Genomic DNA, 20,627 nt, shown 5'->3' with positions numbered 1-20,627 from the left:
CAAACCTTGTGTTGTTGTCTTGATATAAAATAATCTTTTGGTTCTCAATGTAATTTTTTATTGATCCATTTTCTTTTAACAAATCATTTCATCTCATAAGCATTTTTTATCCTGGTTTTTACTTATTAACAAAACAACCTCTAAAGTAGAAACAATTTTATACTTTCGTTTTGTGCATTATTTTATTCTCTTGAAAGGTTGTAACTCAACAAATAACTAAAACCTCTCAAGTTATTCTCCTAGTAATGACAAGACTGAAAAGAAAAATTAAAGGCAGAAAAACATACTTTCATGCTCAATTAATAGTCATTGCATCTGATAGTAATTAACCATATTTGAAATTAAGATTCTAGCTAGCTAGGTTATGAATGAAACAATTAGTTATAATTGCCCCTCAACTTTTAGTTAGAGTCATTTTTGAAAGATAACAAAATAACTTTGTGAAACCCAATATCTCCACTAAGAGTTGCTACTAAGAATGTTATTAAATGTAATTGATTATAATTTACTCTTGTGTACAAATTCTAATTACCTTAGTGAAGTAAATAACACAAAAATATGCAATATCTCAATATTAATAACAAGATAATTATAAAAAGGTTAAGCCATATTTCATTTTTATCCATGGTTAAATGAAGAATTCACATTATTAGTAACACATGCTCAATAAAATAAAATAAATGTGGATAAATTAATAAATGTTCAAATTCTTATAAATAACAATAGTTTGTTCATATATAAAATCATATTCTCATATCAGTGAATCTCTTTGTAAATTATAATATTTTCCATGAAGAAAATGATATTTCTCAACACTCTCTTGACAAAATCATCTCATACTTTTAGAGAATGAAAGAAAATTATTATCTAAAGTTCTTCCTATTATTCCTTTCACACCCCTTTTATATGTTGATGGATTCGATCAATGTACCGCCTGAGTGTTTTTTAATAGAATGGTGTAGAACACATAATTATGCAAAACTACAAATCTATTATAGAAACACAATAAAAAGAGAAACTAATTTGCTTTCAGATTGTTAGAAAATATTAATAGAAAAGAATGAAAGAAAATACTATGTTGTGGCAAGAATCATTGCCCTAAAAGTAAATTTTTGGTGGACCTGTAGTGCAATCTAATAACTTGTCTGCTCCCCAAGATTTACATAGTGACTTGTTCAAGATTGTTAGAGTCTCATGAATAATGCCTAGAACAACATAGAGTATGAAGAAAAATTTAGAAAAAATAGATAATCATCTCTCTTTTAAGACTCATTCTCTTTATATAGTATATAGGGAATTAGACTCAAATAATAAAGAAATGTTTTTTAATATCAACAGTAACAACATTGGTATATATAGACCAAGCCCACAATGGAATTACCTCACTTTCTATCCTCTAGATACTTAATACACCCTTCCAACACTAGGTTAGAGTATATGCCAAGAAACCCATGATTTGCATGCCAATTCACAAGCCCTTTTATGTCAAGTATTTATCGATCAACTCCATACTATTTTCAAAAAAATACATTTTAAAAAGGAAAATTTTATTTTAAAATAATATCCTATTTCAAAAAGAAAGCCTCGACTGAAGAGGTTTAACAAACAAGATATAAGCTCTACAAGTGATGCATAATATGACATCTCACAACTGAAAAATCTTTCAACAGCTTACTTCTATCTAAAGCCAACTTTTCTCCTTTAAACTAAGTTTGAAAAATATGCATTTAAAAATATTTCAATCACAACTCAACAATCAACTCAAATGTTTTCCTTCCATAATTAACATCATGAAAACTCATTCAAAAACTACAAGTTATTAAACATTTTGTATGATACTTATATTTAATTATAAAACGATACAAAAATATACAACTTACACTCATCAATTTTCATCATCTAATCTATATTTTAGACATTTCAAAGTTCACTAAGTGACATATTCTCACTAAGAAAATTTTAATATCCGGGAAGGAAATTTGCTCAACAAAATATTTTCACCAAATGAATTCAAATGGGTCTTGAAATAACGGCCAAATTTTCTAAGTAACCCTAAAACTCACTTTCAACATAGAAAAAAAATTCGTTAAGCGAAAAATATTCCCAAAGCAAGTTAAAAAAAGTCTATCACAAAGGAAAATATTCAATGAGTTAAAAGGTCTTGTTAAGCAAATTTCTAAACTACACCCACAGGGGTTTAGACTCACTTTCCAACTAGTTTCGCTAAGCGAAGCCAAAGGGTTCAAAAACTATGCAAGAGCTTGGCTATATAAGTGAAAAATGATTCGCTCAAAAAAAATTCATATTGTTAATCTCATTTTGCTAAGCAAGAAAATAATAGAGAAGACAAAAAAAATTAATTAAAAATTATAAAAGTTAATTATAAAAATGTGCATTAAGGTTTTCCAATAGAGTGTTAATAATATGAATGAAGAAAAAAAATTGATAGGTGAATGAAAATGTGATACCTTAATATTGGGAGCTATTGAATTTTGACAATTACCAAATAATAAACAATATACATTATGTTAGATTACCAAGATTCTTGAGTTTAAATTATACCTGGACCCATTGACGTTGATTATAGGTTGCAGTAGAATAGTCTTTTGTATAATGATCTTCCCCGATCAAGTCTCCAGATTATGTAAATGGAATTAGATGTTTCTCTTGTGACGGGAAGAGAAAGACATTCTTTTGATTTGATATGTATTGAGGACCATGACCATTGTTATGATTTTAAATCTATTAAGGTTCCTATTAAACCTTAATGGCCAAATCCAGTTTCCATTTATTGGCACATATCAGTTTTTCCTATTGGTAATCAAAAGGCTCACTAAAATTAGATCACCAACTAAATGTAAAAAAGCTAATATAAATGTTACAAATAATATATATAGCCCATATTAAATATTAGAAATAAAATTTCTAACAATTTCTCACTTGGGCTTCATATTCATTTAAGCATTTATATTATAAAATTCTTTAGACGAGCAACTATATTATTTACCTTTAGATTTCTCTTAAACAATTTGGTCCATTTCATGCAACAACAAGAAATTACTATAGCTTTCATCATAACTCAATGTGATTAAACTACAATGATCATCATAATTATATGTACTCAATAACATAAATCAAACATGAATAAGTGACATAGAAATTACATGCAATGTGATTTTAGTCATGTTTATTTCCAATTAGTCCAAACTTTATTCTTTATAGAGATCAATCCAAATACAACATAAACATCGCACACAAAACAAGTTTATAATTGAATAATAAACATTAACTTTATGCGTGTAGAAAATTCAATCAATACAAAATGCATGAAAGATAACAAAGCATAGAACATAATTAGAACTCCTACTAAACTAAGGCACTATGAGAAACTACCCCCATATGAGCAGTGTACTTGTGAAAAACTCTAGGCACTAAATCCTTAATAATTCAATCTGTTACCATCTAGTTAGTCCCCATATGTTCTATGGAAATTTTCTTATTCTAAGCTCTTTTCTTAACAACCAAAAACTTGATATCAATGAATTTTGACTAGGTTGTACTCTTATTATTATTGGAATAAAGAACTATTGAGTTATTGTCACAATTAATTTTCAATGGTTTTTTAATACCATTGACCACACATAAATTAGTGATAAAATTTCCTAGCCATATCCCATGGTTCGACGCTTTAAAAAAAGCAATGAACCCCACAGCCATGGTTGAAGAAGCTATAATAATTTGTTTAATAGATTTTCAAGAGATAACTCCTCCAACCAACATAAAGATTTATCTAGACATGGAGTGTTTGTTATCTTGTCCTCCAAAAAAATTAGAGTCTAAGTACCTAATGATCTCTAAATTGTCAAACTTTTGATAAGTGAGCATATACCATTTTTTTTCTCTTCAAATAACGTATTACACGCTTTACTTGCTTCTAATGCTGCATCCCAAGATTACTTAAGTATCTGCCTAAAACTCCCACTATAAATGTTATATTGAGACGTGTACATTAAACATCCCAACTAAAGCATACTGAATCTTTTGCATCTCATTTCTTTAAAGGTCATTATTAAAGCACTATTTGAAGCTAAATTTGTCTACCTTGGCTATAGAGGTGTCTCTTGGTTTACTATCTTTCATGTTGAATCTTTTCAAAACTTTATCGATATAGCTTTCTTGTGATAATCTTAAGATACCATGAGAATGATATTTTACTATCCTAATATACAATACAAAAAAGGCTTCTCCAAGATCTTTCATTTCAAAATTCTTTGTTAGAAATCTATTAATTTCGTGCAATATGCCTATATCATTACTATCAAGTAGTTTATCATTGACATATAACACCAAGAATATATATTTAATCCTACTAAACTTATGATAAATACAATTATCAACTATATTTGCCTCAAAACCAAATGTGTTAATTAATAATTTGATGAAACTTTTGATACAATTGATAGGACGTTTATTTGAGATCATAGATGGATTTCATTAGTTTGTGTACCATAGAGTTTGAGTCACTAGACACAATTTTTTGGTTGCATCATATAAATAATTTCTTCAAAGTCACCATTTAGAAATGTAGCCTTAACATCCATCTAATGAAGCTCTAAATCATAATGAGCTACCAGTGTCATTGTTATTCTAAAAGAATCCTTTGAAGAAACCGGGAAAAAAGGTTTTTTTTGTAAGAAATGCCTATCTTTTGAGTGAATTCTTTAGCAACTAAACGAGTCTTATATCTCTTGATATTATATTTTGAATCTCTCTTGGTTCTAAATATTCATTTACAACCAATAGGTTTCACACCTTTAGGTAATTCAATGAAATTCCAAACATCATTGTCATGCATAGACTTCATCTCATTCTTCATGGCATCAATCCACTTTTGAGAGTTAGAACTGTGCATAGCTTGACATAAGTAGTTGATTGGATCATTCTTTGCTAAACCAATGTCATCCTCATGTTCTTAAAGAAACACAATATAATCATCTGGAATTGCACTTCTCATTGAAGTTAGACATAAAACACATAAAAGGGGGTTTGAATATGTGTGTGTGTGTAAGAAGGAATTTTAAACCATTTTCACAAGAATAATGTTCTACGTCCAATGCACTTTTAGATACCAGACGGTTCTGCAGAATTTTCTTAATCACAAGGTCATTGCATCTAAAAGATTTATCGCCTGCTGAAAGAAAATGTTTCATATAACAATAATGATTAAAGTTCTTGCATTTTCCTTTTCAAGATAGTTTCATTTAAAGATAAGCAGTAGATAAAACTTTTCAGTGTAATATATTTGTTAAGCAAAATTTGCATCTTTGTCTGAAAAATGATTTTAATGAAGAATAGATAGTAGACGAAGTTTTCAACATGATTTGTCAATTAAGAAGAGTTTGCGTATGAAATATAAATAAAACAATGCAATCATTTTTATACTGATTCACTCAACTGAGCTACGTCCAGTCTCCTTCAACTGAAGGGTTCCACTAAATATGCAATTAAGTACATAAGTATTATCGACCACTTCTGGCCCGTTGACTTCACTCATCAAAGCTAGTATTTCTTATCAACCTCTTCAGGCTAGCAATGAATATTATAGACCAACCAAGTCACGACCACTCCTGATCACGAGTATTCTAGACCACCCAGATAACGGTCACTCCTGGTCATAAGTATTCTCAACCACTCCTAGTTGGCTAGCTTCATTCACCAACTCTAGTATTCTTAAACCACTTCTGATTCCCCAAGTATTCTCGACCACTCCTGACCCACCAACTTCACTCGTCAGCGCTAGTATTTTCTTATCAGCCACTTCTGGCTAACAGTGAGTATTCTCGACCACCTCCTGACCCGTCGGCTTCACTCGTCGATGCTAGTATGTTATTATCAGCCACTTCTGGCTCGTAGTGAGTATTCTTTGACTAGCCTCTCCAGGCTTTACAAGTATTCTTTCCCTAGCCTCTTCAGGCTTTACAGATGATAGATGTATAATCAGGTTTGAGTGTTTGGGTTACTCTCATAGAGAGGATACATAGGCTTCTACACTCACTAAGGTATGCAACCTTAGTCTTTACAATGATTGAGTGTTTAGTTTAATCTCATGGAGAGGATACATAAGTTGGTACACTCACTAAGGTTTTGTTCCTAGGATGTACATGTTTGGCACTCCTTAGTTTACAAAGACTAATACACTATGGTACATTTGACTTTATATGCTCTTTCTCTGGTTTCGTTGCATCATGGGCTGGATATCACTCTTTTTCTCGTTTGAACCATTTCGGGCCAAACAGCCAGCCTTTTAAGGTTTGATGTTGAGACCTATATATAGTCTTGTGAAATCTGGCCGTTACAAGTGTCTGTTGAAGCAGATATAGTCGTTCACGACTAGTTTGATCTTCTCATTTAATACTCAGATTCTTGCATTTAATGTTGCTTCCTGGGATAAACCTTGCATGAAGTATTTCTTGTCTTGGTAGCAGCAGTGTCTAAATTTAGCAGAGACCTAGGAACCTTTTTGTCCTTTTTCAGGTCACATAGTTGTGGAATTTTGTCCTTGTCTGAAAAAGTAATGCACTTTTTTCTGACACATGCATGCTTTTAGTTCTGCGCTTGATTTTCTCCTTTCTTCTTTTCTTCTCACAATTTTGATGACTTCGTGTGTTCTCTTGTGAGTGTGGACGATATTCAAATTGTCCTTTGAAACTTGATTCCTCAAGTGGTTGCGTGACAACTTTCGTCTATGTCTAGTAGTCTATACGTAGCTCAAGCCTTGACCTTTGTCTAAGCATTTGTCATTAATACATTGACTTTTCCTTTTGTCTGGTCAACTTGTATATGGTCAAACTTTCATTTTTGTCTGAAATGCTTATCAGTATATACTATTCTTCATCTGATTATTCAGTTGACTTTCTTTTTGATCTTTGACCAACCTTCTGTTTGAGTTCTTTTGCTTTGACTCGTATTTGTTCGATGCTTGAAGCTTTGTTTTGACTTATCTATATGAAGCTTCCGACTGTCGTCTTGTATCGTCTGATGCATATGCTTGTTTTGTCGGATCCTTGTTTTGCTTGACCTAGCTTCATACTTTAGCTTTCCCTTCTCTTATACATATATGAAACACTACTACACTTCTTGTTAGAAATACAACATGTATATTATATTTGTCTCATTCAAAACCTTGCTAGGAATTCACTAGTGCAAAAATTGGATTTAAAATCGGAGTTTTAAGATCGGTTACAAGATAACCGATCTTAAAAGTGAAGCGGTGGCAATTTTGTAAATAACATGAACACTTTTAAGATCGGTTGAAATTTAACCGATCATAAAAGTACTTTTAAGATCGGTTATAAAAGAACCGATCTTAAAAGTGGTACTTTTAAGATCGGTTATTTTATAACCGATCTTAAAAGTACCACTTTTAAGATCGGTTCTTTTATAACCGATTTTAAAACTACTACTTTTAAAATCAGTTATTTCAAAACCGATTTTGTATGTAGTATACAAAATCGGTTATTCCAGAACCGATTTTAAAAGTATCGTCAGAAATCTTTTATATTCCCCTGCATTCTCATTTTCTTCAATCTTTCCCTGAAGCTCTCATTTAGTCTCCAATAAGGTAAATTTTGTTGTCTCTTTCGTTTTCATTTTCGTCTTTTCATGTTCTTCTTGTGTTTCTTTTCATTTTTTCATGATTTCTCGTTTCTGTGTTGTAGATCTAGTTGTGTTCGAAACTGGAACGGCCCGTTCTGCAAGGAGAACGTCCCGTTCTCCAAGCAGAACGGCCCGTTCTACAAGGAGAACGACCCGTTCTCCAAACAGAACGAGTTGTTCTGCTTGGAGAACGGACTGTTCTCCTCGTAGAACGGGCCATTCTACTTGGAGAACGGGTCGTTCTCCTAGCAGAACGGGCCGTTCTGCTTGGAGAACGGCCCGTTCTCCAAGTGGCCTTTTAGGCCTTCCGATCAGACTGGAACGGACCGTTCCGGTTTTGGAACGGCCGTTCCAGTTTAATTTTTTTTCCACATCCTGACTTTTAAAATCGGTTATAAAACAACCGATTTTAAAAGTCTAACTTTTAAAATCGGCTCTTTTAAGACCGGTTCAAGAACCAATTTTAAAAGTCAAAAATAACTGATTTTAAAAGTCTTTTTTCCACTAGTGATTGCTTCGTCTTCGTTTGACTTAACACTCATTTCTCTAGTAGCTCTCATTAATGACACTTCTTGAGTTTGTTGAGCTTATTCTATGGGTATTTGAGAAAGAATCTCATTGTCGTCATGTGTCGGGACAATGTTAGGAATAATTTCATTATTGTCATCTATAACTGGGGTAGGTATTGAAATAGTAATAGGCACGAGGAATTGATTACTATAAAAGACAGTTTTTTCCTTAAATACAACATTCCTCATGTTCCCTTCTTTTCCAAACTCAACATCCTCGAGGAATCTCATATTCCCCATCTCAAGGAATGATCTAGTAGTGGGATTTTAAAATTAATAGCCCCGAGAGCATTTAGGATAGCCAACAAAATAACAATTAACCATCCTTGATTCCAACTTGCTTTCATGTGGACTATAAGAACGTGCCTCAGCTGGACAACCCTAAATATGTAAATTTTTTATGCTTCACCTTTTACTAGTCCATAATTTATAGAGTTTTGTTAATTGCTTTACATGGTACCCTATTTAGGATGTAAACTACAATCTCGAGTGCTTCTCCACACAATGACTCTAGCAAAGAAGAATACTAATTATACTTCTTACCATATCCTTAAAAGTCATGTTTCTATGTTTTGCAACACCATTCATGTTTGGTTTTCCAAGCATAGTATATTGAGGAACAATGCCACATTCCCATAAAAAAAAACGCGTGAAAGGCCCTAAATGTTGTTCACCTGATCCATATTATAATATTCACCTCCACTATCATATGTGACGACCTTAATTTTATTTCCAAGTTGAAGCTCAACTTCGGCTTTAAAAGATTTGAACTCATCTATGGATTGAAACTTCTCATAAAATAGTTAGTTGTACCTTGAATAGTTATCTATGAATATAATGAAATATAGTTGTCCATTCCAAGATATCGTAGGGAATGGTCCACAGATATTGGTGTGAATTAATTCCAAAACGTCCTTAGCCCTTTCAACACCTAATTTTCTAGAGTTTGTTTGTTTACCCTTAATATAATCAACACATGCCTCAAAGTTTGACAAGTCTAAGGGTCCAAGAATCTCATCTGACACATGCAATAAGGTGACTAAGTTTTCATTTAATTTTCATTTTGTTCCTCGTGAACTTATTTGCAATATTTCATTATAGTAGCTAATAACATCAAGCATATATAGATTATTAATCAAGAAACCAGAACCAACAACATTTTAATTTTGATAGATACTAAATTTATTATTTCCAAATGAACAAGAAAAACCAATTTTGTCCAAACTAGAAATAGAAATCAACTTTTGTGTAAAATATGGTACAATAAAAGTCTCAAATAAATCTAAATGAAATCCAGTTTTTAATTGTAATCCAAATGTTTCAATAGCCTCCATTATGACCTTATTTCCATCACCCACATAGATAAATATTTTATTATCACTTGGTGGACGACTCCAAAGGCAACCTTGCATGGATATAATAATGTAAGTAGTAGCACTAGAATCTATCCACCAAGTATCATTTGGTACAAAAGCTAAATTAACTTCAGAATAAATAAAAGAGAGAAAATTACCTTTCTTTGCACGTCATGAGGTGTACTTAAAACACTCTTTCTTTATATGTCCAAGTTTCTTGCAGAAGAAACATGTAGGTATTTTCTCATTCATTTTGACTTTTTTTTGCTAAGAAGTCATTTACCCAACATTCTTATTGTTCTTTCTCTTCTTATTCTGAGAGTTTAAGGCCAAATGAACATTTTCAATCTTCTCTCTTTGTTATCTTTCCTCATTTTGCACACAATGAGAAATGAGTTCTTTCAAAACCCATTTATCCTTTTGAGTATTATACCTCACCTTGAATTTCCCAAAGTGTGTAGGAAGGGAAATTAAAACTAAGTGCACGAGCAAGTCATCAGACAGCTCTAACTTTAGTACTTTCAGTTTTGACGCAATATTAGACATTTTCATAATATACTCCCTTATGTTTCCTTTGCTTTTGTATCTCATAGTGATAAGTTTGGCAAGCAAATTACTTACATCATCCTTCTCATTATTGGTGAAATACTATTCAATAGTATCAAGGAAACCTATAGGCTTTAGCTCTAAAAAGTAGAGCCCCAAAAAACTTCTAGAATATATCATTTCATGATCATTAGGCACATTCAGTTTGAGCATTCCCATTTTTTAATCTTATCCTCTTGCAAGTTCTCTAGAGTTAGAGTGAGTTTCTCAATCCCAAGTGCTAGATCAGGATCCATGCAACCAAGAACTATCTCAGTTGCTTCCTTCCAGACATTAAAGTTTGTCCCATTAAGCATGGGGATTGAATTCACTCAAGTAGTAACATTTGCAATAGTAGAAATATCAACTAAATAGAGAACATATATAATGTTAATGACATGTTTGCAAATCACTAAGCAAATCACATAAATTATATACAGTAAAATAAGAAAATATTTTACATGATGGACTCATCACAAGATACCTAGCACAACATTAATTTCTAGTCTTTGGACAAAGAAATTAATTTGTAATTGATACTCTCGTCGCAATGATCAAATATTGACAATTAGTTCTATCAAATAATAGTCTTTCTTTGGCACTAGTGGAAAAAACACTTTTAAAATCGGTCATTTTTTACTTTTAAAATCGGTTCTCTAACCGATTTTAAAAAGTGGGACTTTTAACATCGGTCGCTGACCGATGTTAAAAGTGAGACTTTTAAAATCGGTTAACAATGACCGATTTTAAAAGTCCCACTTTTAAAATCGGTCAACAGTGACCGATGTTAAAAGTGAGACTTTTAAAATCGATCATTGTTAACCGATTATAAAAGTGGGACTTTTAAAATCGGTCAATGCATGACCGATGTTAAAAGTGATTAATTTTTTTTTTAAATATTTGACTTATTTTATGAGGATCCCTGAACAAAACCTGCCAATTAATAAAATACCAGATAATTCATATGTTTTTAATAGACCAAATTACATACAAATGACAAGAGTTGATAAATGTCAACCATATATTTAATCAAAGTAACTTACAAATTATGATGCATCCTAAATTACAAAATGAGTAAAACTATAAACATGACTCGTAGCTAGCCAATGTTTCAATGAAAAATGTAGCCCATTGCTCCCTAATGGTGTTTATATCTTCTAGCGACAATGGTGATCGATCTATAAATATCTATTAAGAAAATTTAGAACAATTAGAAGTAACTTTTAAAACATGATAAAATGCAAACTTAAAATAAAAAATTCTAAAATTCTAAAACGTACTTCAGTCCACCCAGATACTATTTTTGAATCAACAATAGTATGCATTGCCTTCATTACATAGTATCCGCACTCATAGTTTCCTTTTTGCTTATGAGACTACAAAAAGAATATAAAAACCAATTTTAGTAGTAATGGTAATTCAAAAGAAAATACCTTAGAAAAAATCATTACTAAAATAACTTACTTTAAGAGAGACCCAAAGCATTTTTTTCTTCAACTTTGAATCTTTAAGCATATGGTATCCTTCCATAGCCCTAATGATAAAAGGACATCATTATTATATTTTAAAATAAAATGTAATGATAAATAAAATAAAGTAGTTTTTTTAAAACAACTTACTTATCTAATAATTGTTTAAAATCTGCAGGAGGAGGTTTGTGCATCGAACAAATGCATACAGATATATTGTCCATAGGACAAATAATTCGAAGTTGCCAATGAGCACTGCATTGAGAAACTATCAGTAATAGACAATACATTTTTTAAAAATTTATAATCAATTATATACAAATATACTTACTTAGAAAAGTAAGGAACTAAGTAAACTTTTTAATTTGATTCAGACATCCAATTTTGGATGTAAGCTTGAATTTCTTCTGCCTTGTTCCCAATTTTTTGAATTAACTCGAGTTCCAAAAATCCATAAATGTGATCATTCCCTTTATCCACACTCAATTTATGGATAAATCTACAAGGTTAGAAATAAAGTTAGAAAAAAGCAACAAAACATAATTAAAATTATTTCAAATACTTACAATAACCACAATTGCAAAATTGATATGTTCAGCATGCAATGCCCGTTTGTAATCTCTGATATGTTGCTCTGGCTTATATACTAGGAGCCCAAGGGACCTGTTTGGGTCAATTGTCATCTTCCATATCTGCAACCAATCTCCATAGATTTTTCATCGGAGTTAGATTTCTAGAATGGTTAAGCATAGCCTTTGGTGGGGCAACAACATCCTATTAAATAAAGTACACAAATAATGTTATACTACATTATAATAAAATAGCACCAAGTTAAAATTAAATAGTTAAATAACTTACCTCCGTAAATATCACTTTTACCAACTTATAAGGCCATTGAAGGAAGGTATTTAGGGCTTGTTCCATCGTCTGAACCTTGTGTGTGGGCACAGGAACTCTAGCCTTTGGGTTTCTAACATCCAACACTGAAACCCTTACCATATCATTTCCCATGGTCTGATGGTGCACAACAGACCCTAACATGTGAATCCTCCCTATGCCCACAAGATCAAGTGATCCATCAACAAATAACTCACACTTATTAGATGTACCATGGTCAGTGGCAGAAGTAGAAGGATTTGTAGTTGCACATGAACCTTTTGTACTCACATGTGCAACAACTGGTTCAATTGGTGGAGTTTTCTGTTGAAATTGTTGGCTAAGTGACTGCATATACTCTTGCAGTTGCCTTTGCATGTCATCTTTCAATTGCCTATTCTCATCTTGTCGTTGCCTTTGCATCTCCTCTTTCAATTGGCTTAATTTATCCTCATAAGTTGCTACAACCTGAGAGACCTTCAATACTAGCAACTGGTCCACCGACCCAGATGAATGTGAAGATGAATGTGGTCCAAAGCAAGTTTGGAAGGTATGACCTCTACCTGCTGCCCGAACTCGACCTGTGATGCATGTATCCAACTTCGATTCAATAACCAACTTTTATCCATAACTTCTATTCTTCATTAAAAAAAATAAACATAGACCATGAATGTTAATCTCACTATTTTAATCATTTGTATTAAATTTCAAATGGGAAACTAAGATTCACTCAATATGTGCATAAATATAACATCATCATAATAATTTAATAAAATCAAATAAAGCAACTAATTTTTCTAAACACTAAATTACTATGTAGACATTAATTATATCACAAATTATTAATAAAATACAAATATATAACACATACATACAAGGGGTCTAATTTTCTAAGTTGGGTACCTAAACTGGAACAGCCTGTTCCGGAATTCAAAAAATGCCTAAATGTTTAGTCTGGAATGGCCCCAGAACGGCCCGTACTGCTTGCAGAACGGCCCGTACTGCAAGCAGAACAGCTCGTACTGTAAGCAGAACAGCCCGTTCTGGGGCCGTTCCAGACACAAATTTTGCCCAACAACAACGAAATAAGAGACAATAGAAGACAATGTTACCTTGATCTTGTATTATTCTGAGAAAATGAGAAGCTGCACACTTTAGATGAGAGTTCGAGAGAGTAAAGAGAGGAATATATGAACTTATTGAAGGAAAAAAGTAGAGAATATGGAGTTAGGGGGAGAATGGGAGCGAAGATAGAAGTTTAACTCTGTGATAATACTTTTAAAATCGGTTGTTCAATAACCAATTTTAAAAGTGATACTTTTAAAATCGGTTGTTCAAAAACTGATTTTAAAAGTGATACTTTTAAAATCGGCTATTGGAAACCGATTTTAAAAGTGGACTTTTAAAATTAGTCTTCAATAGCCGATTTTAAAAGTGGAACTTTTAAAATCGGTCTTCAAGAACCGATTTTAAAAGTAACGTCAGAGACTTTTAAAATCGGTTATAACGTAACCGATTTTAAAAGTAATGTCATTATTTACGAAATTGTCACCGCGTCACTTTTAAAATTGTTTACCTTATAACCGATTTTAAAACCCCGATTTTAAAAGTCATTTTTGTACTAGTGTGGATCAACTATTATTTACATGAAAAAATAATTTATAGTTGTCATATATCTATCATCACGTGCATGTTATTATTTGGTCAAATTGTATCCTCCTTTGGGCCAAACACAATTCACATAAACAATACCATACTAACATCTATGTAACTTTAATTAAATCAATCTTCACAATAGAGGTCACTTTGACAACATACTATATCAACTAATTTAATTAAAAAAAATTACTGGAGATGTAAATAAATGGGAAAGATCCATAATTGCCAAATTTGCTTTTAAACATGATAGTAGTGAGTATTCAAAAGTATTATCATGACAAGATAATAATACTTATAAACAAACACACATTAATGCTATCACAAAATTCACAACAACAAAAAACTAATTCCCAATAATCTAACAACAATGATGACTCAAATACCACTTGTTGTAATTTGGACAATTACTAAATAATAAACAATATACATTATGTCAGATTACCAAGTTTTTTGAGTTTAAATTATACCTAGATTTATTAACATTGATTGAAGGTTGCAGCGAAATAGTATTTTACTGTAATGATCTTCTTCAATTAAATCGCCGGATTCTGTAAATGGGACAAGATGTTTCTCTTGTGATGGAGGAGAGAGACGTTATTTTGATTTGACCTATTAGAAACCATGACAATCTTTATGATTTTAAACTTATTAGATTATCATTAATCCCTAGAGGGCCAAATCCGAAAATCACTTATTGGGCCTATATCAATTTTTCTTATTGGTAGTGGCTCACTAAAATTATATCACTTTTATTGAGTCCAACTAAATGTAAATAGTTAATATAAATTTACAATATATATATATTATATACATAAGGAGTTACTCCAAAAGTAAATCTATCTAGACTTACTCCGTTCAATAACTCATGTTCTACATCAAATTTTAACGATCCAACCGTTGAATTTAAAGTTCTTAATGCATAGATCAAATCTACAAATTTTTAAAAAATTTGAAAACCATTTGATACTTCGCTTCATTAATTCAAATCAATGTATAAAATGATTTTATGATTATCCGTCAATTTGAATTAATGAAATGAAGTATTAAATAATTTTTAAATTTTCTAAATATTTGCAGACATGATCTATGCATTAAGAACTTTAAATTCAATTATTGGTTCGTTGAAATTTGATATAGAACATAAATTATTGAACGGAGTAAATCTATGTATACTTACTCCTGGAGTAAACGGAACCCTCCTATATATATATATATATATATATATATATATATATATATATATATATATATATATATATATTAAATATTTGAAATAAATTTTTTAATAGGAGCATCTCCGAAGAGTGTTCTTATATGTAACTTATTAAAGTTCTTATTTTACTTTAAATAGGATCCAACATGCCACATCATTCTTCAGGAACCCGTACTTTTATAATTTTTTTATTTATACTTATTTTTTGAAAACTTAAAAAATTAATATAATTTTTATAATTAAACATAATAAATAATATTTTAACAACAAATTTGATTATAAAATTTACACAATTAATTTGATGTGTATAAAAAATATTAAATATTGAAAGTTTAGAAATTACATAACCATGAGAAATATATAAAAATGATGGATGACTAAATTTTGATTCATGGCTAATGAAGGGTTGATTATACATGACTATTTTTTATAGTGATTTGTGTTCTCTATTTTTCATTGAAAGAATCAAAATTAAAAAATATTATTTTTTTTATTTTTCATTGAAAGAATCAAAATTAAAAAATATTATTTTTTTAATTCATAAGTAATATTGCTTATTTAAGAGTAGTTGCTTATTTTTAAGAAACTTTTTATGTCATGTCATCCCACTTCAATGAAGTTGCTAATAAGTAATGTTACTTTGCTATGTAATTTGTTAGTTTTTTGCCTTTTATTTTTGTGTTTGTAGTATCATATTTTTGTTCAATTTTTTTTGTGTTATCTATAATGACTGAGATAAGATTTGAGTATTTCCTTCTTCCCATATTTTATATTTCCAAAAATGTTTATCATAAAGACTATTTTATTATTCTCAAGATTCAATATATTCTCCATATAGTGAGTCGATCTGAATTACATTATTAATAGATATTCAATTTCTTCCTCTATTATCAAACTCTCATCGTTTGTTGTCAAAGAGATGAAGGTACATTTTCTCCTTTCATTCTCATTCTTCTCATTATTTTCTCTCATATATTTTTGAATTTAATAACTCCTTTTACATGAGAAGGACAATTGAAAAATTGAGAAATATTGTAATTTCATTGTGAAATTGAGTTTTAGGGTTTTCATGTTGATGTCACACAAGATTGACAAATGAAGAATGAGAAGTTGATAGAAATTGTATATAAAAAGCTACAAAGATAACTTATTATTATTATTATTATTATTATTTGACATTCAATATGTTAAATATGAATTATAATTATTTGTTAATACAAAATACTTTCAAGGGAAATGAAAGAAAGAGAGCTTGTTAATATTGAATTTGATGTCTTGAGATATTCCATTAAAGAAATTGAACATTTTACAACAAATTCTAGACAAGATAAATGTCACTAATACCATAATGGTTTATTTTTTTATAGAAGAATTGTGCATGGCTAAAAGACTTAAGATATTTTCAATCGTTTTTAAAAAAATTCTATTTTCTATTTTTCTTCTCACATAAATCATATTTTTTTGAATTTGTATTTTTTTAATTAATTACTTTTTGACATAACCAAATAAAGATTGAATTTTTTTTAGTAAATAAAATTCAATCAATATTTTTATAAAATTATAATTAAAATAATTAATTGTAATCAAATATCTTTTTAGTATTAATAATTATGAAAACTTATATAATATCATTACAAATAGTATTAAGTAACGAATAATTTGAAATCGTAGTTAATATAATTAGTATATATATTAATAAAAAAAAAATCAAGAGATTGAATTTGATTAAAAAAATCAGTTACAAAAGATAGTATATATTGTATTATTATTTTTATTGTTATTAATTATTAATTAAATACAATAAAGTGGATAACTTTTCCATAAGTTCTTCATGCAACATTGTCTTCTTGAGTGAGGACTTAAATGCACAATTTTTTTCATAAGTTCTCTATGCAATAATTCTCCATTAAAATAACTATTAAATTACATGCATATAATTAAAATAATATCATTGTAAAAATTTATTTATTTATATATCAATACAATAATTTTTTGGAGTTTCATTTTATTAATGTTTACATTAATTTATATTTAAATATATATATATATATATATATATATATATATTAAAAATACGGAAATTATTTTTTCACTCAAGTAATTTAGATTTAATTAATTTTTTTCTTGATATTAATGTTATCTTTAGTCGGTTAAATAGTTATAATATAGAAATATATTAAATGACATATTAATATTAATTTTTAAAAATTTGAATCGTAAATTATATTAAATAGATGTTCCTTTTGTAATTCAAGAGCATGTAAGACATTAAAGAAAGAAAACGTCAAAATTATTAAATATTAAAATCACCAAATTATTCTATTATAACGCCTTTATATTCAATAGAGTTTGAATGTATTGGATAATGAACATAAATATTTATAATTTTGTTGGATTCACTGTGATTTGACCTATTTAGAATTTTGCCACGAGATATGTCACCCAACAAATAAACTCTTTCTCTCGATAGTTGTCTCAAGTATCGATTATATGACTTAACTCACTTAGATCTCTTTTCAAGACAATTGATGTCACTCAACAAAAAAGTTTTAACATCAAAATTAATTTTATTTTTAATAAAAAAATAATATGTTAATAATATTTATTTTTATGATAGTTAATAATTTTTTATCAATTATAATGAAGTTTTATATTTGTATTGTAATTAATAGTTAATGTAATATAATTTTTATCAAAGGATATGGTACAAGCTTCTAGAAGGAAGCTAATAGCAATTCTGCTATTTTGTCTTTTCTGATAAAAATAAACTGTGATCTTTTTTGTTATTCTTTCCTGATCTTTTTGTACAGGTGTCTTATTTTTATTAGTTCATTGCTTTGATATTTTGCTTTACGGTTAAGCCTAGAAAAGGTGTATTGCTTGTATATATTCAGACCTTTGGATTGGTTTCAAAGTGAGAGAAATATTCATTCTCATATTATTCCTTTTCTTCTTCTCTCCCGATCATCTTTTTGTTTTCTATTATGGTATCAGAGCTCTGATTTTCAAGGCTCTGATTGCTACTTTTACACATGGCTGAAGTTATTGATCCCTCACAAGACCTTAGTTCCCCTTACCATGTCAGTTCATCTGATAATCCCTCCTTTCTCATTGTCCCGAATGTTCTTGAGGGACCAAACTATCACCATTGGTCACATTCATTTAGAATGAGTCTCATTTCAAAGAACAAGATAAGTTTCATTGATGGAACCATAGAAGCTCCCACTCGTACCAGCTCATTATTTCCAGCATGGCAAAGAGCCAATATGTTGGTTGTTTCCTGGATGCTCAAGGCTATTTGTCCATCCATTGCACAGAGCATTATCTGTATGGACAACGCCTTCGACATATGGAATGATTTAAAGGACAGGTTCTCACAAGGAGACATGATTCGCATTTCTGATCTTCAAGAGATGATTTCTTCTTTCAAACAAGGTGAGTTGAGTGTTACAAACTATTTCACTAAGCTCAAAATTCTTTGGGATGAGCTTGATCTTTTGCGCCCATTACCTGCTTTTTCTTGTGCTTTTAAATGCACCTGTAGTGCTCTTGGGAATGTTGCTAAATATAAAGGACAAGAACAGGTTATTAAATTTCTAAAGGGGCTAAATGATAACTATTTGACTGTTAGAACTCAAATTCTATTGATGGATCCCTTGCCATCTTTGAATAGAGAAAACTTGTTATACAACAAGAGAGACAAATTTTTGGTGATCAGTCCAAGGCAATGGCTGTTATTGGCAGAGGGGGCTATAAAAACAACACTGCAAGTTATGGAAGAGGTTCTGGTTATGGAAGAGGAAGCTATGGAAGAGGAAATGCTTCTAAAATCTGTAGTCATTATGGAAAGACAGGACATACCATTGATACATGTTATAGAAAGCATGGCTTCCCACCTCATTTCAAGTTTAAAAATCAGAACCATGATCAAAGTCATGCTAATGCAGTATTTCAAAATGCAAGTTCTAATGATGATGGTGAGCAGAATCATGAAGGTTCAAAGGCAAAATTACAGCCTCAGCAAATTAATTTTACTCCTGAGCAGTGTCAAGCATTGTTAGCTCTTTTACAACAATCTAAATCCACTGGCAATGTTTCAAATCAAGTCTCTGTTAATAAATCTCCTTATTCCTTTAGTTCTTGGATACTTGATAGTGGTGCCACTGACCACATTTGTTCATCTTTGACTCATTTTACTTCATATCATCAAATTAATCCTATCTGTGTCAAGTTGCCAAATGGAAATCAAGTCCCTGCCAATTATTCTAGAAGTGTTTTTCTCAATCAAAATCATGTCATACACAATGTTTTGTATATTCCTTGTTTCACTTTTAATCTTCTTTCGGTAGCAAAGTTAATTGATAATTTATCATGTGTGCTTACCTTTGACTCTGATGGTTGTCACATTCAGGACAAGAACTCCTTGAAGATGATTGGTTCAGCTAAGATGCAAGATATGCTTTATATACTCAGGGTCCCATTTTATCACAAACTTCAAATCAAACCCACCAAATTTACACATACCATCAATAGTGTCAATTTCACTGCTAGTGATCTAGAAACCCTTTGGCATTTTCGATTAGGGCATGTTTCAAAAAAATGTATTGATGTTATCAAGAATAAATTTCCTTTTGTTAAATATAACAAATCATATGTTTGTGATATTTGTCATTATGCAAAGCAAAAGAGACTTCCGTTTCTAAATCTCAAAAATGTTTTGATCTGATTCACGTTGATTTGTGGGGACCATACTCAATACCATCAATTCATGGTCATAAATATTTCTTGACCGTAGTTGATGATTGTTCAAGGTACACATGGATTTTTCTTTTAAAACAAAAATCTGAAACTGTCAAGACTATGGAAAATTTTGTTATTTTTGTTCAAACACAATTTGAGACAACAATAAAAATCATAAGAAGTGACAATGGGACTGAATTTTTCATGACTAATTTATTTGCCAATAAAGGGATAATGCACCAAACCTCGTGTGTCAATACTCCACAACAAAATAGTATAGTTGAAAGGAAACATGGTCATTTATTAAACGTAGCAAGAGCTCTCATGATACAATCTCATTTGCCCAAAATTTACTGGTCATATTCTGTGATACATGCTGCCCACATTATAAACATGCTTCCCACACCTGTTTTAGATAATTTTTCTCCTCATGAAATGCTTTACAAAACTGAAGCAAATTTTAATCAATTAAAGGTGTTTGGATCTTTATGCTATGCTAGCACTT

At 30.4% G+C, this 20,627-nt stretch overlaps 1 protein-coding gene across 1 annotated transcript; it reads left to right on the top strand.

Moving 5' to 3' along the window:
• The first annotated feature begins 18,414 nt into the window (after window positions 1–18,414).
• Window positions 18,415–20,108, top strand: LOC145957419 (uncharacterized). Its single transcript, XM_083073676.1, has 2 exons — window positions 18,415–18,966; window positions 19,056–20,108. The coding sequence occupies exons 1-2, from the start codon at window positions 18,415–18,417 to the stop codon at window positions 20,106–20,108; spliced, it is 1,605 nt and encodes a 534-aa protein (XP_082929802.1).
• The last annotated feature ends 519 nt before the right edge of the window (window positions 20,109–20,627 follow it).

This window comes from Cajanus cajan, chromosome 4, assembly GCF_000230855.2.
Source record: "Cajanus cajan strain Asha chromosome 4, NIPB_CcT2T_4, whole genome shotgun sequence".
NCBI classification, from domain to species: Eukaryota; Viridiplantae; Streptophyta; class Magnoliopsida; order Fabales; family Fabaceae; genus Cajanus; species Cajanus cajan.
The sequence above is the reverse complement of the archived record's forward strand: the minus strand, read 5'-3'. Positions and strand labels throughout refer to the sequence as shown.

Excerpts from the sequence above, each read along its gene's own strand:
- LOC145957419 (XM_083073676.1), top strand. The coding sequence starts at position 18,415 with ATGGCTGAAGTTATTGATCCCTCACAAGACCTTAGTTCCCCTTACCAT. Across the intron at positions 18,967-19,055 it reads AATATAAAGGACAAGAACAG|AGAAAACTTGTTATACAACA; the intron begins GTTATTAAATTT and ends ATCTTTGAATAG.